This window comes from Lutra lutra, chromosome 7 (genome assembly GCF_902655055.1).
Source record: "Lutra lutra chromosome 7, mLutLut1.2, whole genome shotgun sequence".
Lineage (NCBI taxonomy): Eukaryota > Metazoa > Chordata > Mammalia > Carnivora > Mustelidae > Lutra > Lutra lutra.
This window is the reverse complement of record NC_062284.1, coordinates 46,980,426-46,993,108: the sequence shown is the minus strand read 5'-3', so window position 1 is coordinate 46,993,108 and position 12,683 is coordinate 46,980,426. Positions and strand designations below refer to the sequence as shown.

At 41.2% G+C, this 12,683-nt stretch overlaps 1 protein-coding gene across 11 annotated transcripts in view; it reads right to left on the bottom strand.

Moving 5' to 3' along the window:
• Positions 1-987: 987 nt before the first annotated feature.
• Positions 988-12,683, bottom strand: part of DIS3L (DIS3 like exosome 3'-5' exoribonuclease) — a 33,125-nt gene continuing 21,429 nt past the window's right edge. For 6 of the 11 annotated variants that reach the window (XM_047736603.1, XM_047736606.1, XM_047736601.1 and 3 more), the window contains 10 exons: positions 11,714-11,883; positions 10,423-10,626; positions 8,575-8,822; positions 7,942-8,034; positions 5,796-6,329; positions 3,847-4,001; positions 3,567-3,745; positions 2,290-2,435; positions 1,425-1,599; positions 988-1,337 (listed from right to left, as the gene is read on the bottom strand). In XM_047736603.1, the coding sequence (XP_047592559.1) occupies positions 1,029-1,337; positions 1,425-1,599; positions 2,290-2,435; positions 3,567-3,745; positions 3,847-4,001; positions 5,796-6,329; positions 7,942-8,034; positions 8,575-8,822; positions 10,423-10,626; positions 11,714-11,883 (2,213 nt within the window). In that variant the 3' untranslated portion in view covers positions 988-1,028. The remainder of the gene's footprint in view (positions 1,338-1,424; positions 1,600-2,289; positions 2,436-3,566; positions 3,746-3,846; positions 4,002-5,795; positions 6,330-7,941; positions 8,035-8,574; positions 8,823-10,422; positions 10,627-11,713; positions 11,884-12,683) is intronic. The other 5 variants (XM_047736604.1, XM_047736602.1, XM_047736599.1 and 2 more) reach the window with 3 other exon arrangements.

Below are 12,683 nucleotides of genomic sequence, written 5' to 3'. Positions count from 1 at the left end.
AGATGGGAAGGTTGCTTTTTTTCCTTCTTTAAGATTTTAATTTTTAAAGTAATCTCTACACACACGTGGGGCTCAAACTTAAAACCCTGAGATCCAGAGTCCCATGTTTCACCAACTGAACCAGCCAGGTGCCATGGGAAGGCTGTTCTCTGTGTGTGAGACTGGCACAGTGATGCTGCTAAAGTGGCTTTTATCTCTGAAGTGGGGACACACAGGCTTCTTAATGCTATCGGGTCTGCTGACTTCTGCTGGTGATGGAGGGTGACAAGGATGGTTGGGCTGAAAACCAGAAGTTGAGCACAAGAACATATGGGCTGGGGTGAGAGGGCCTCTGGCTGGCTGGGGACTGGCCTGGTGGAGGACTAAAAAGTTTTTTTTCCAGCAGTGGGATACACTGGCAAAGTAACAAGTCTTCCACAAGGGCAAGGCCAATGCAGCTCCATCCAAGGAGTACTCAGAAAAATGAGAGAGTGGAAAGGGGAAGTTTGAGGAAACAGACCTTACCTCTGCCCTCCACCCCATTCCCTGTGCTTTATCCCCAACTGGTATGGGGACAGCAGGGGACGTTTGAGTCACATGAAATAGGAGTTTTAAAGTGAGTAGGTGGACAGAACTAAGTCTTACCTGAAGATAACGTGAAAAGTTAATCTGAAAGCTGTCAGAGGGGCCTAGGATCCAAATGGCCCAGAGTAGCTGTTACTAGAAAAATTAAGTTATTTTGGAAGAATGGATTTGAGATAAGCTAATCAAAAATCAATTCTGGATTTATTAAAAGGATACTGACAATCTGACTGTAGAGTCACCCGTCATGATCTATCCACTTCCGAAAAATCAGTTTCCACAGGGACCTAACAGCTCTTTAATGAAGCTCTAATTAATGATGAGAAAATGTTCTGCGTCTTGGTGAACTATCGACTGAATCCCAAATGACTAGAACATTAGGTGACAAAGAACATTAGATGTTAATGTAAAAAAGAAGGCTGAAAGTGTTCACAAAACAGTTATTTTAATGAAGCAAAAAGAGTATTTCACATTCCATAACTGTTGGAAACATCCAGGAGAGCTAGGTCCCTTATCTCCTCTAGGAGTGTGTATAGGCTTCTTCCCTTTGTTTGACAGTATTTCTGATAATCTTCCTGAATGACGTTTACTTTGACTTCTTGGACAAGCTGAGCCTCCTCCACAGATCTAGTTACTTCCTTCACTAAATCACTCTTTAACAGGAGGGAGCTCTGCTGAAAAAGGTCTTCATCTGGTATCAGGTATGGTTTATTGCTTATTATTTCAAGCCTGATTGTATCAGAATGGCAACGGGAGGCCTGTACGGATATTCTCACCTATCACAGAGGAGAAAAGGCATGTTACCAAATCTCATTCTTCATACACGACATTGAAAGCAAGGCTTAATGTAAATACGGACTTACTGTTACATGGTCAAACAAATGGAACGTAACAGACTCCCCGCTTGTTGTGGTAGAGGTGATTTTGTTTTGAAATCGTTGAAGGGATCCTGGTTTCCATTCAGAACGGCTGTCTGAGCCACATGAGATCACCAAACCATCTTTATTTCTTAGATAAGCGGCACCTTTAATTCCAAACCTGAATCATTGCCAGAATAAAAATCCAGAGATAATGTATTCTCAGTATACAAATCTTGTACCCTCAATCTAGAATGCTAGTTTTTATTCTAGATTAAAACCAACTTTTCCTCTCACCTCCAAATATTTCACTGAGCAGGTGGAAAACTATTTGCTAAATAAGGAAGTAAAATCCTTTCTTAACACTAATACAGATGTACTAGATGCTAATCTCCTTTTATAATTTTTTTTTAAGTAGGAGCCCAACATAGGGCCTGAACTCAGGACCCTAAGATCACAACCTGAGCTGGGATCGAGTCGGATGCTTAACTGAGTCATCCAGGTGCTCCTCCTTTTATACTTTTATAGTGCATTATTCTCTTACAGTACGTACATCTGTACCTACAAATAGTTGTTATATTTTAACAAGTTACATCTGACACAGACTTTGTGTTCTACACTAATTTAACTGTAATTTCTTTTTTTTTTTTAAGATCTTATTTGATAGAGACCATGAGCACAGCGGGGGTAGGGGCACAGGGAGAGGGACAAGCACACTCCTGGCTGAGTAGGAAGCCCAACTCGGGGCTCGATCCCAGGACCCTGAGATCATGACAGACACTGAAGGCAGATATTTAAACCAACTGAGCCAGCCAGGTGCCTCTATTATGACTATGATTTCTTAACAACTATTATGTTAGATGTAACATACCTTGGTATAAATACGAGTATGCCATTTGTTCTAATTGAATATATAACCCCATCAGATATGCAACGTGCCTCATTCTCTGGGTCTTTGTCTTTAAAATACATGCACTGGAAGAGCTCCGTGGATTGCTTCTGAGAATGCTGGGCTGCCTGGAAGAAGCAGCACAACCCAAAGCAGTCTAAAACACCAGGACATCCCCAGGGGAAACGCAGAATTCATACTCGCACAGAAACGACGTCTTTAAAAAGGCTGGACTTACTAAAGTATTAGTAAGTATTAATACAAATATTCTTCCCTATCATGAATTCAGTCAGTTTTGTGGGAACCTAACCATCCAGCAAACATTGCCTAAAAATGTCCTTTAGAAAATTAATTCTTTAAGAAAATAACATGTGACTTAGACTCTGTTTACAGTTCATTCAGGTACAGGAAAGTATCTGAATCCATGCCTCCCCTTCATTTTGTCTGTCCTACCACAATCGTGCTGCTGCAAGTATAAATTAGTACTGCTATCCCGGAGGGCAATTTGGTCATATGCACCGAAGATTTACTTATGCACACCTTCTAAGTCAGCAATCTGGGCAACTGTCTGAGAAGTCAGTAAGGTGTATATACAAGGAGGGGTGTCCTCTGGATTGCCCAGGACAACAGTGCTGCCCAACAATCTGGGCAGAACGGAACACTAGCCTACATGGCTAGTGACTATAATAATGCACAGCAGTGAACTAGAATACAAGAAACAAAAATTGTATTAAATACTGAGGTAGTTTCCAATTTTTCTGTATCACCAAATGCTCTCTTCTATGCTGTACAATACTGTAGCCACTAGCCAACAACAGGAAATAAAATACAAAGCAGCTTCTAAAAGAAACCTGTCATTACTCTGAGGTGATATTGTTAGTAACAGATGTATCAAGTGCAAAAGACTTCAGAGAGCAGGTATGCTACCCTATTTGTCATAAATAAAAATCACGGTCTGGAAAAGTGAATAATGGCTATCTTTGGGTGGTGAGATGATGTGTGGTCTGTTACAGTCCTGTTTTGGGAAAAACATCTGACCTATTGTCAAATCTCCTAAACCCACATTAAGTGACTTTGTAACATCTGTAAATATTGAGAGCAACACAAGAGACATTACAATTTTTCACCTTATTTCCTTGGGTAGAATAATGCTAGAATTTAATGTGCTAGACTCTATGGCCCTTCATTCCATCACAAAATAAAGCTGATACTCTCTAAGCAAAAGAGATGATGGAAGAGAATTTAAAATCCCTTCTTACTCGGTTTCTGTTGTTGATATGTCTGCATAATTCCTCAAGATCTTTGTTGCTGAGCAAATTGTCCTTAATTTCCATTTTCTTATCTTTTGAAATGGCTGCCATCAGCAATCGGTGTACTACGATATCTGAGTATCTTCTTATCGGAGACGTAAAGTGAGTATATTTATCTAATGCAAGGCCTTCAAAAAGAAACCAAAAGATGGAAATCAACAACAACAAAAAATACTTTTTAAATGACCTGCTCAAGGTTATGGTCACACAAAAGAATGCTATCATTCACCATAATGATGGAACTCTTCCTCCGCACACGACCCAGTAGAGAAATAAAGTGCGTTAGACATGGCCTGCGTGGCCATGGATCGCAGCAATCTGTTTACGATGGGATCGTTGGGGTCATTCGCATTATCCAGAGAATCAGCCAGTGTTTTATTGGACCTGACAAAAAAACCCGAAAGACCTTTATTTAGTCCCCAGCAACAATGTACAAGTCAATACTCTAAGGGCAATCTTTCATTCTGAAGAAATTTTATTTTGGATACGTTTTAGATGCAACTCTTTTCAACTACAGAAGTCTAGTCTGCTTTTAAGGTTGAAACTAAGAAAGTGTATAATTTTAAATAATATTTCCAAAGTAGTTAAGAACCATGTACTGTGGGGCGCCTGGGTGGCTCAGTGGATTAAAGCCTCTGCCACGACTCAGGTCATGATCTCAGGGTCCTCGGATCGAGCCCCGCGTCGGGCTCTCTGCTCAGTGGGGAGCCTGCTTCCCTCCTCTCTCTGCCTGTCTCTCTGCCTACTTGTGATTTCTCTGTCAAATAAATAAATTCTTTAAAAAAAAAAAAAAAAAAAAGAACCATGTACTGATACCTATGTGGTTAGGTTAATGCCCAGCACATAGTAGGTGTCAAATACTTTTGTGGAACTGAATTCCTAATACGATTAATCCCTTACAGATCAAAGAATGGACTTTTTGAAAATCAAGAATTACTGAGCCAGGGACACCTGGGTGGCTCAGTGGGTTAAAGCCTCTGATTTCAGCTTAGGTCAAGATCCCAGGGTCCTGGGATCGAGCCCCACATCGGGTTCTCTGCTTGGCAGGGAGCCTGCTTCCTCCTTTCTCTCTGCCTGCCTTTCTGCCTACTTGTGATCTCTGTCAAATAAATGAAGAAAAGAAAATCTTAAAAAAAAAAAAAAAAAAAAAAAAATTACTGAGCCAGAGGGACTTAAAAAACAGAACTAAACCAAACCTGAGGTGCAGTCCCCCTTTTTTTTTTTTTTTAAAGAGAAAGGGACAGGGAATATTGCTTATTTACTCAAATAATCTTTAAAACCCAGAAATATAGAATATTAAAAATGAAACTAACAGGGGTGCCCGGGTGGCTCAGTCGTTAAGCGTCTGCCTTCGGCTCAGGTCATGATCCCAGGGTCCTGGGATCAAGCCCCGCATGAGGTTCCCTGCTCGGTGGGGAGCCTGCTTCAACCTCTCCCACTCCCTCTGCTTGTATTCCCTTTCTCACTGTGTCTCTATCAAATAAATAAATAAAATCTTTAAAAAAAAAAAAAAGTCACATTGCTCTACTGACTGAGCCAACCCCTGTACAGCATTTTCTTTTTTTAAAGATTTTTTTTTTTTAATTTATTTATTTGACAGACAGAGATCACAAGTAGGCAGAGAGAGAGGAGGAAGCAGGCTCCCCGCTAAGCAGAGAGCCTGATGTGGGGCTCGATCCCAGGACCCTGGGATCATGACCTGAGCCGAAGGCAGAGGCTTCAACCCACTGAGCCACCCAGGCGCCCCTGTACAGCATTTTCAATAGGGAAAATCTTTTCTTCTGGAAGAGGGGCAGATAAAAATGTCTCATTCTATGAAGGGATGGTATACATTTATCTTTGGTGTGGTATTTTAGATGTTGCCTCAAAGATAAGTTGCATTTTTAAAGCACTGAAATAAACAGGATTACTTCTTGGTATTTGCCAAAGGGGTCTATGAAATTAAACCAGGAGTAACGGGTCCCTTACTTCTGCATCACAAATTGTAGTGGATCAAAATTATGTCTAAATAAACTTCTTTTAATTTTAATCTCTATACCTACATTGTAGTAAATGAAGAGAGCCAAGAAGTTTTCTATTTTTGGTCAAAGATCTGGCTTCCCATTTTAGGAACTACTATAAGATAAATAAGTGTACAGAACTCCCTCCATTCCTCTGCCCCCTCAAGAGAGGAGTTACCGTGTATCTATGAAGAAGCCTTTTGCTTTAGCACATTCTCGCAGTTCAGAAAAAAACTCCTGCTGTGGAGGAGGGTGTTGGCGCAACAAGGCCTGATGAGGGAAACTCTCCCAGATCTTCTTGGCTACCCAGTGGTTGGCCAAGATCATGCATTCAGCCACTGTCTCGTGGACTTCCAGGGGCTGCCTGGGGATGAGGTCATGGATGTTCTTTTTTTCATCCAGCTGAACACGAATCTCTACCCCCTCTAATTCCAGGGCCCCGCAACGGTCTCGCTTAGCCCGGATGTGGCGTGCTATTTCAGTCAACTTTCCAATGGCCCACACCAACTCCTCTAGCTTGGCTTGTCTGCTCTTCTCATCCAAGTCTCTGAATTCTGGAATATCATCAACAATGTGGAAGTTTCTGTCCAGCAGTTCCTGGGCTGCTTCATAAAATAGTTTGTATGCTGATCGAATAATGGTTCTGCCGTACCACACTTTCTTAATTTCATAGGAGGTTTTATCCAATTCCCATATGACACTTACGGCATACCTATAAAACCAGTAACACTGACATCATTATTCAGTTCTTCCATTTTTGAAGCACGTAGAATAGACCCTAAATGTAACTTAAAAGAAATGATAATGCTACAGGTTTTTGGACCAATGTCTCAATTCAAACACTCCACCATTAACTCAAAAATTATTTAAAATTAAAACAACAAAGTTAGTCTAGGTTCTGTTGAGCTCTGAGCAAATCTGAAACGAGTTCACATGTAATGTTACAATAGCGTAGCACTGAGAGAATCAAGTCTGGTGGGCTTGCTAGTAAAGAAGAAAGCCTTTCAAATCCTACAGAATAACAATGAACTATCATATAACTTTCAATGGAGGGTTAATTAGCAAAAAAAGTTCACTTAATAAAGACCCACTTTACCATCACTGTTTAAAAACACATGCAACATTTGCACCTCATATAAAAACAAAGGGCTAATTTTCCTAATATGTAAAGGATTCTAACAAATCAATAACAGATGGAGAGCACAAAAAGAAAGAAACGGAACCTGAAAGAGTTCCTTTTATAGAAACAGAAAAGAATACATACATACATGAGTGTTAAATATACACAATAATGTTTAACCTTATTCATAATAGGAAAAGTGCAAATTAAAACCACCTAAGTAAGATACCATTTTCATCTCAAATTGGCAAAGATAAAAAAAATACAACATATTGTGTTGGTAAGGCTGTTGGGGAACAAGCATTCTCATACATCAGTGGTGGGAATATAACTGGTGTAATCTTTATGGAGGGCAATTTGATTACATCTATCTAAACACAAATGCATTTACCCTTTGACACAGAAATGCCACTTCTAGGAATTTATCTGTCAGTTATACTCTACTTTTAAAAATATGAAATGACTTATGTTCCATGTAATTTAGTACAGTTTTGTTTGTAATAGCCAAAGACTGAGAACAATCCAAATTTCCATAGACAAGCAACTGTTATTAATATGGAATGATTGACAAGCTACACTGTTAAGAGAAATAAAAAGCAAGCAGCTGAACAGCATCCATACACATAACGTCATAATCTGTGTATGAGAGAGAGACCACATGTCTACATTTGTGTGTATATGCACCATATCCAGAAAAATACATAAAAACTTGGTACTGGGGGAAAGTGACAGGAGGGGAGCGTTTCATGAAATATCTTTTGGAACCTATAAATTTTGGACTATATGGTTTTATTATGTATTCAAAGACAGATATAAATGTTAACTACCACAAATAAAAGACTCCCTAAGTTCATGGTCCTCATACAAAACAGCCTCAGCCAGGGAATATATATGCACAAAATCATCCACGTTTGTTCCTAGCCTTTAGCTGAGTTTTAAAAAGCCAGCAACAGGGGGAGAAGCGGCCCCACAGCTAGACGTACAGAAAAGACGACAGGAAGGGCAGGGAAGTCTAGAGAAATAAAACCGCCTACAAATGAGTGGCGCTCTAGGCACAGGGGAAAAACGGGGGTAGGGAACGGGGCAGAGCGAGGCAGAGCGTATTCAAAAGAGGAGAAAGAGACCAGAAGCAAAGCACTGGGCAGCACAGAAGAGCCAAGACAAGCCCTGGTGATGGAAGAAAAAAAATCATGAACAAACTCACCTATCAACGCCTCCCAGAAGGGAGCACAGATCAGCGCTGAGGATGGAGGGCAGCATGTCATAGCGACGGTCCGCTAAATAGTAAGTGATGGCCCTGTGAACGACACATACGTGGGTGTGTGACCTTCAGCTGGCCACAGGGGCCGTGGGCAGTGCAAATCCCCCAAGGCTGTTGCTTTTTCATAAAGCGCAGCAGACTGGGTAATGGAGCTATTCCCACGTTCCCACTTTTCTAAGGGAGACTGCCTTGGGCTGAATATTTTTCCACTGATATAGAAAAGAAAGAAAAAGTGACATGAATCTTAGCTGTCTAAGAAAAATTAGAGTGTAATGAGCCAGTATTTATAGGAAAGAGTATCCATCCAGGAAAAATTTAACTCATCGCAATTTGGAAGGAAAGTGGGTTTGAAAAGGTTCTGTTAAAAAAAAAAAAAAGGAAAGGTAAATTGATCAAGGAACTATTTGTCTATAGGGAAAGAGGAAGTGGACCTCCTTTTCCCTTTTTTTCTAGAAGGGATTTGCAGAATTGCACAAAACTGGGAAATCTTTGGTTTGAGACTCTGAAAATAGGGAGTTATGAACTAGGTGAGGGTCTCAAATATGAATTCACACCGCTGGTCTCAAAACGCATTACCTTGTCCTAGCTTCGATGTCGATGTAAGAATTTGGTGGCACAAAGTGCGTTACGTCTGCAATGTGGACCCCAAGTTCCAAGTTGCCGTTAGCTAAGGTTCTGACTGAGAGCGTGTCGTCCACATCTTCGCAGCCTTTTGGGTCAATGCTGAACACGAGATGGGTTTCCCTCAAGTCTTTCCGTTCTCGTTCCTCTTCTGGACTCACCTTCCAGGGATTTTCTGGTGTGTTGACTGGCATTTCACACATCTGTATGATGACAGTCAGATACTCAGCAATTCTCGCAGCACAAGCTTCCTATGAAACTCTGCTCTGGAACATTCTCACTGCAGTCTCACAGAAATCCCATTCATTCCCTGTTACCTTTTGCAATTAACCCGTTTACTTCTTTTGATCGATGATTATTTATTAGGTGCCTAATGTGTGTCAGGAACTGTGCTAGGCTCTGGAAAGGTCAGGAGCCAATAGGAAAGACGCAGTCCCCTGTCTTTGAGGACGCTTACAGTCTGCCAGTTTCCAGCAGCTTCTTTAGTTATGCAGGCCAGAACAAGGATGAATGGTGGCTTAGAAAGAGTGCAACCTCTTGCCCACTTTCAAATGATCTACTTTTTAAATGCAGTGGAGCTTTTAATTCAAGTCAAGATCTGAAAAAAAACCTCAACATGTCCCAAGTACTAAAAGCCTCTTCCTTAAAGATAATTTAAGTAGGACCAATCTAGGGCACTTTCTCTCTATTATTACCTGTTTAGGCCATCAATCTGCAGTTAAGTAGGCTAAACGGGAAGAGAAAATTCTAGTCCTGTGAAGTCTACCCCATGCTTTATTTTATTCTAACATTTTCACTAAGAGCTGTCAAAACAAGTCAACAATAATTTCCAGAAACTAATGTTAAGCATAAAAATTTAATAATGTAAAATATCCTAAAATATTTTACTATTATAGCTCCTGTTTGGTCAAAGACTATAATGAAAATAAGAACACCCATACGTTCTCGATGGCAATGCAAACTGGTCCAATTGTTCTGGAGAATAATCTGCCGATACAAATAAAAGCCACTTAAATTTTTTATGCCCTTTGACTTGGTAATCTTACTTTAAGGATTACATCCCAAGAAAAATGATGCAAAAGAAAAAAAAAAGTATTATTTAGAAAAATGTCTGAAGTGGCATTTCTTCTACTACTGAAAAACAGTCCCCTGCCCAACAACTAAGGAAGACGTAAGCAGAGTGCATTGATATGCAATAACTTGCCATTAACTAGGAAGACCTAGCTGCATCAACACACAGAACTAGTCCGAAGTGAAAGAAGCGGAACAGAAAACAGCACAGGCACACGATGGATCTAGTTATGCAAGATCTATGAGGATTGTAAAAGATCATAAAGTGATGAACATAGCTAATGTTTTAGGTTTATTCAATGTGTGTTTTCTGCAAAGGTTACAAAAACTGTTTCGTTAGCATGACTTGGTGACCCGCAGGTCAGAGATGTATGGGATCCTAGAAGCTACTCCCCGTGGCTCTGTGCAGGCCTGTGGGTGAGTGATTAGGACAGGGAGTGGAGCCCAGTAGGGTCTGTAACCAGGCACCTTTGCAGCTGGGGGCGATGGATGTATACTGACAATAAGCCACTGACATACCATTTTTAAGCACAGTTGGAAAATGTAAAAATTTGAGAGCTGTGAGGCTCTGGGAAACTGCACTTGAAGCTGACTTCAGTCTGGTCCACACACAGAACAGAAAGGAGTGAGCTGCTTCCATTATCTGTGACTTTCCTGAGTGGTTACACAGTACAGAGATTTTTCTTCTTAACAATGAAACAAACAACAAACAAATGCAAAAAGAAACTGTACAGAATGTCTTTCACCAGACCAAAGGACTCCGGGAAACCAGACCTGAGCTTCGGAGAAAGGGACAACCGAAATGCTGTTTTCCACCAGGATGGTCGCGATTTCCCCTTCCAGGTCCCCGATTCTGCCTAAAACACGCACAAAATGTCCATTTGGGTACAGGGATGTCGACTCCCAGGAATCAATGCGCACAACCACCCGGAAGTCCTGCGCAAAAAGAGAAAAGAAACCCCACCAGCCCAGCTCCAGGAATTAAGTGGGTCAGTCAAAGGCACCAGACACACAAGATACACAGCATCACGCTCCAAAGAGAGTGGCCGACTGAACAGTGGGCTTTGCTTTTTGTTTTGGTTCTTGCTGTTTTACTAAACTGCCAGATGGTCATGTAAGTGCTCAGCCCAAGGCTTTGGAAGGAGGCAATACCCCTCTACATCCAGTAAGGAGGCTGCAAGCTTCTGTTAAAGAAAGCCAACTGCGACACATTCTAGTTAATATTTGCAACACAAAAGAAAACCCCATGGTGCATAGTACAAATTCCGTTTCAAAACAAAAATCTCAATTTTGCCAGCGTGGGAGTTACTTTCTACTTTGTTTGAAGTGACTTTCTAAGTTTCATGGGCATCTTTCGGTGGGGAGGGAGGGGTCGGTGTGAACTGAACCCCACCGCCCCCAAGTTCCAGCAAACCAGTGAGGGCTGCAAGAAGCCTCCGACGGCCCGCAGAAGGCCTCAAGGATGCGAAGGGCGCGCCAAGACCCGGTTACTGGCTGGGGACGTCCGGCTACGAGGTCTCGTTTACAAACTGCAGAACATCAGGCAAATGAAACTGGGCCATGCCTGTGCGTTTTGCCACAGTAAAGGTTAATTTCTAACTTCCTTGTTTATATCTTCCCTCCAGTGCTATATTCCTTTATGGATAATCAATTTGGTGAAGTACCACTAGATCATCCCTACGGGGCAGAGAGATCGTATTTCTGTATCGCTGGCTGGAAGAAAGCTTGTTAGTGTTGGCAAAGCGTATCTATTGAAAGTTTCTGTGTTGGACAGCCAGATAATGTATGGACTCTGTAGCTGTCCTACACGGCTCTTTCTAGGACAGTTTCTCTCTGGCTTTCATTTATTAACCAAGGACTGCTTAACAGATAGTTCTATATATTTAGAATTTTAAAAAAACAGGATCTCGAAATGCCAGATGCCATCAGTAATTTATCCCTTCTTATGCAAAGGCACTAACTGTGTTTCCTGGTGGAATGGGAAGGCCAGCAAAGACAGGAGGAGAAGTACAATGGCAGCTACCTGTAGCGCTTCCGTTTGCTGAGTGCTGATGCGGATTTTGGGAATTCTGTTATCCCAAGGTGTAACTAGGATTTTCTGAGCATTTTTGCCCTGAGACTGGACCTCTTCTTTGGATGGAAATGTCACCACGTAATCCCGCCAGTTCTTCTGAAGGATGCCCACCACTTTGCCTTTGGGAAAACAAAACAAAACAAGGCCTTCGAGGGTGAGATGTTACCTCTCTGGATGTGGACTCGTTCAGCAGTGAGGAAGGAAAACAGGAAACACAACGTTTCGTTTGTCTCAAGCACATCCACGCAAGTTGAGAGATGCTTAAACATTCGCCTTCCTGGTGTTTTTACTGTTAATATGGCTAATTTTTTGAAAAACAGATCTTTTTTTTTTTTTTTTTTTTTTTAATAACATCATCAATTTGACCTTTCTGTTGCGGGATCTGATGTGACACTTAGCATCCATTAGTCCCACTTTCCACTTTCTCTTTTGCCCTTCCCTTATCAATCTCAGGGTGAGGGTGTCAGGAAAAGCCAGTGATTTTTATTTATTTATTTTTTAACTTATGCCCTCTCTTGTGCATTTTCACTGTCTTGCATTTTCCCACCAGCCAAGATCATTTGGGCCAACACTGTATACAGTGAAGTTTGCACAAATTGTTAAGTCTCATATACAACACTACCCAGCATCACTGACTGAGGTCAAGAAAAAACAAACTTCAATAGTTAAAAGTGCTATCTATTAACTATTTAAGTATTGATTGACTCATTAAGCCCCTACCAGGTATGAGCCCTGTTCTAGGTGCAGGAAATGTAGCAGCATCAGAACAAAATCCTTGATTTTCCAGAGTTCTAGTCTGGGTGTCCGTAGGGGTGGGAAACAGACAATAAAAAGTAAATACAGGAAAGGTAGCGATGTTTGCTAAGGAAGATACAAAACAGGATGAGGTGACTAAGAGTGACAAAGGGTCAGCAATGGC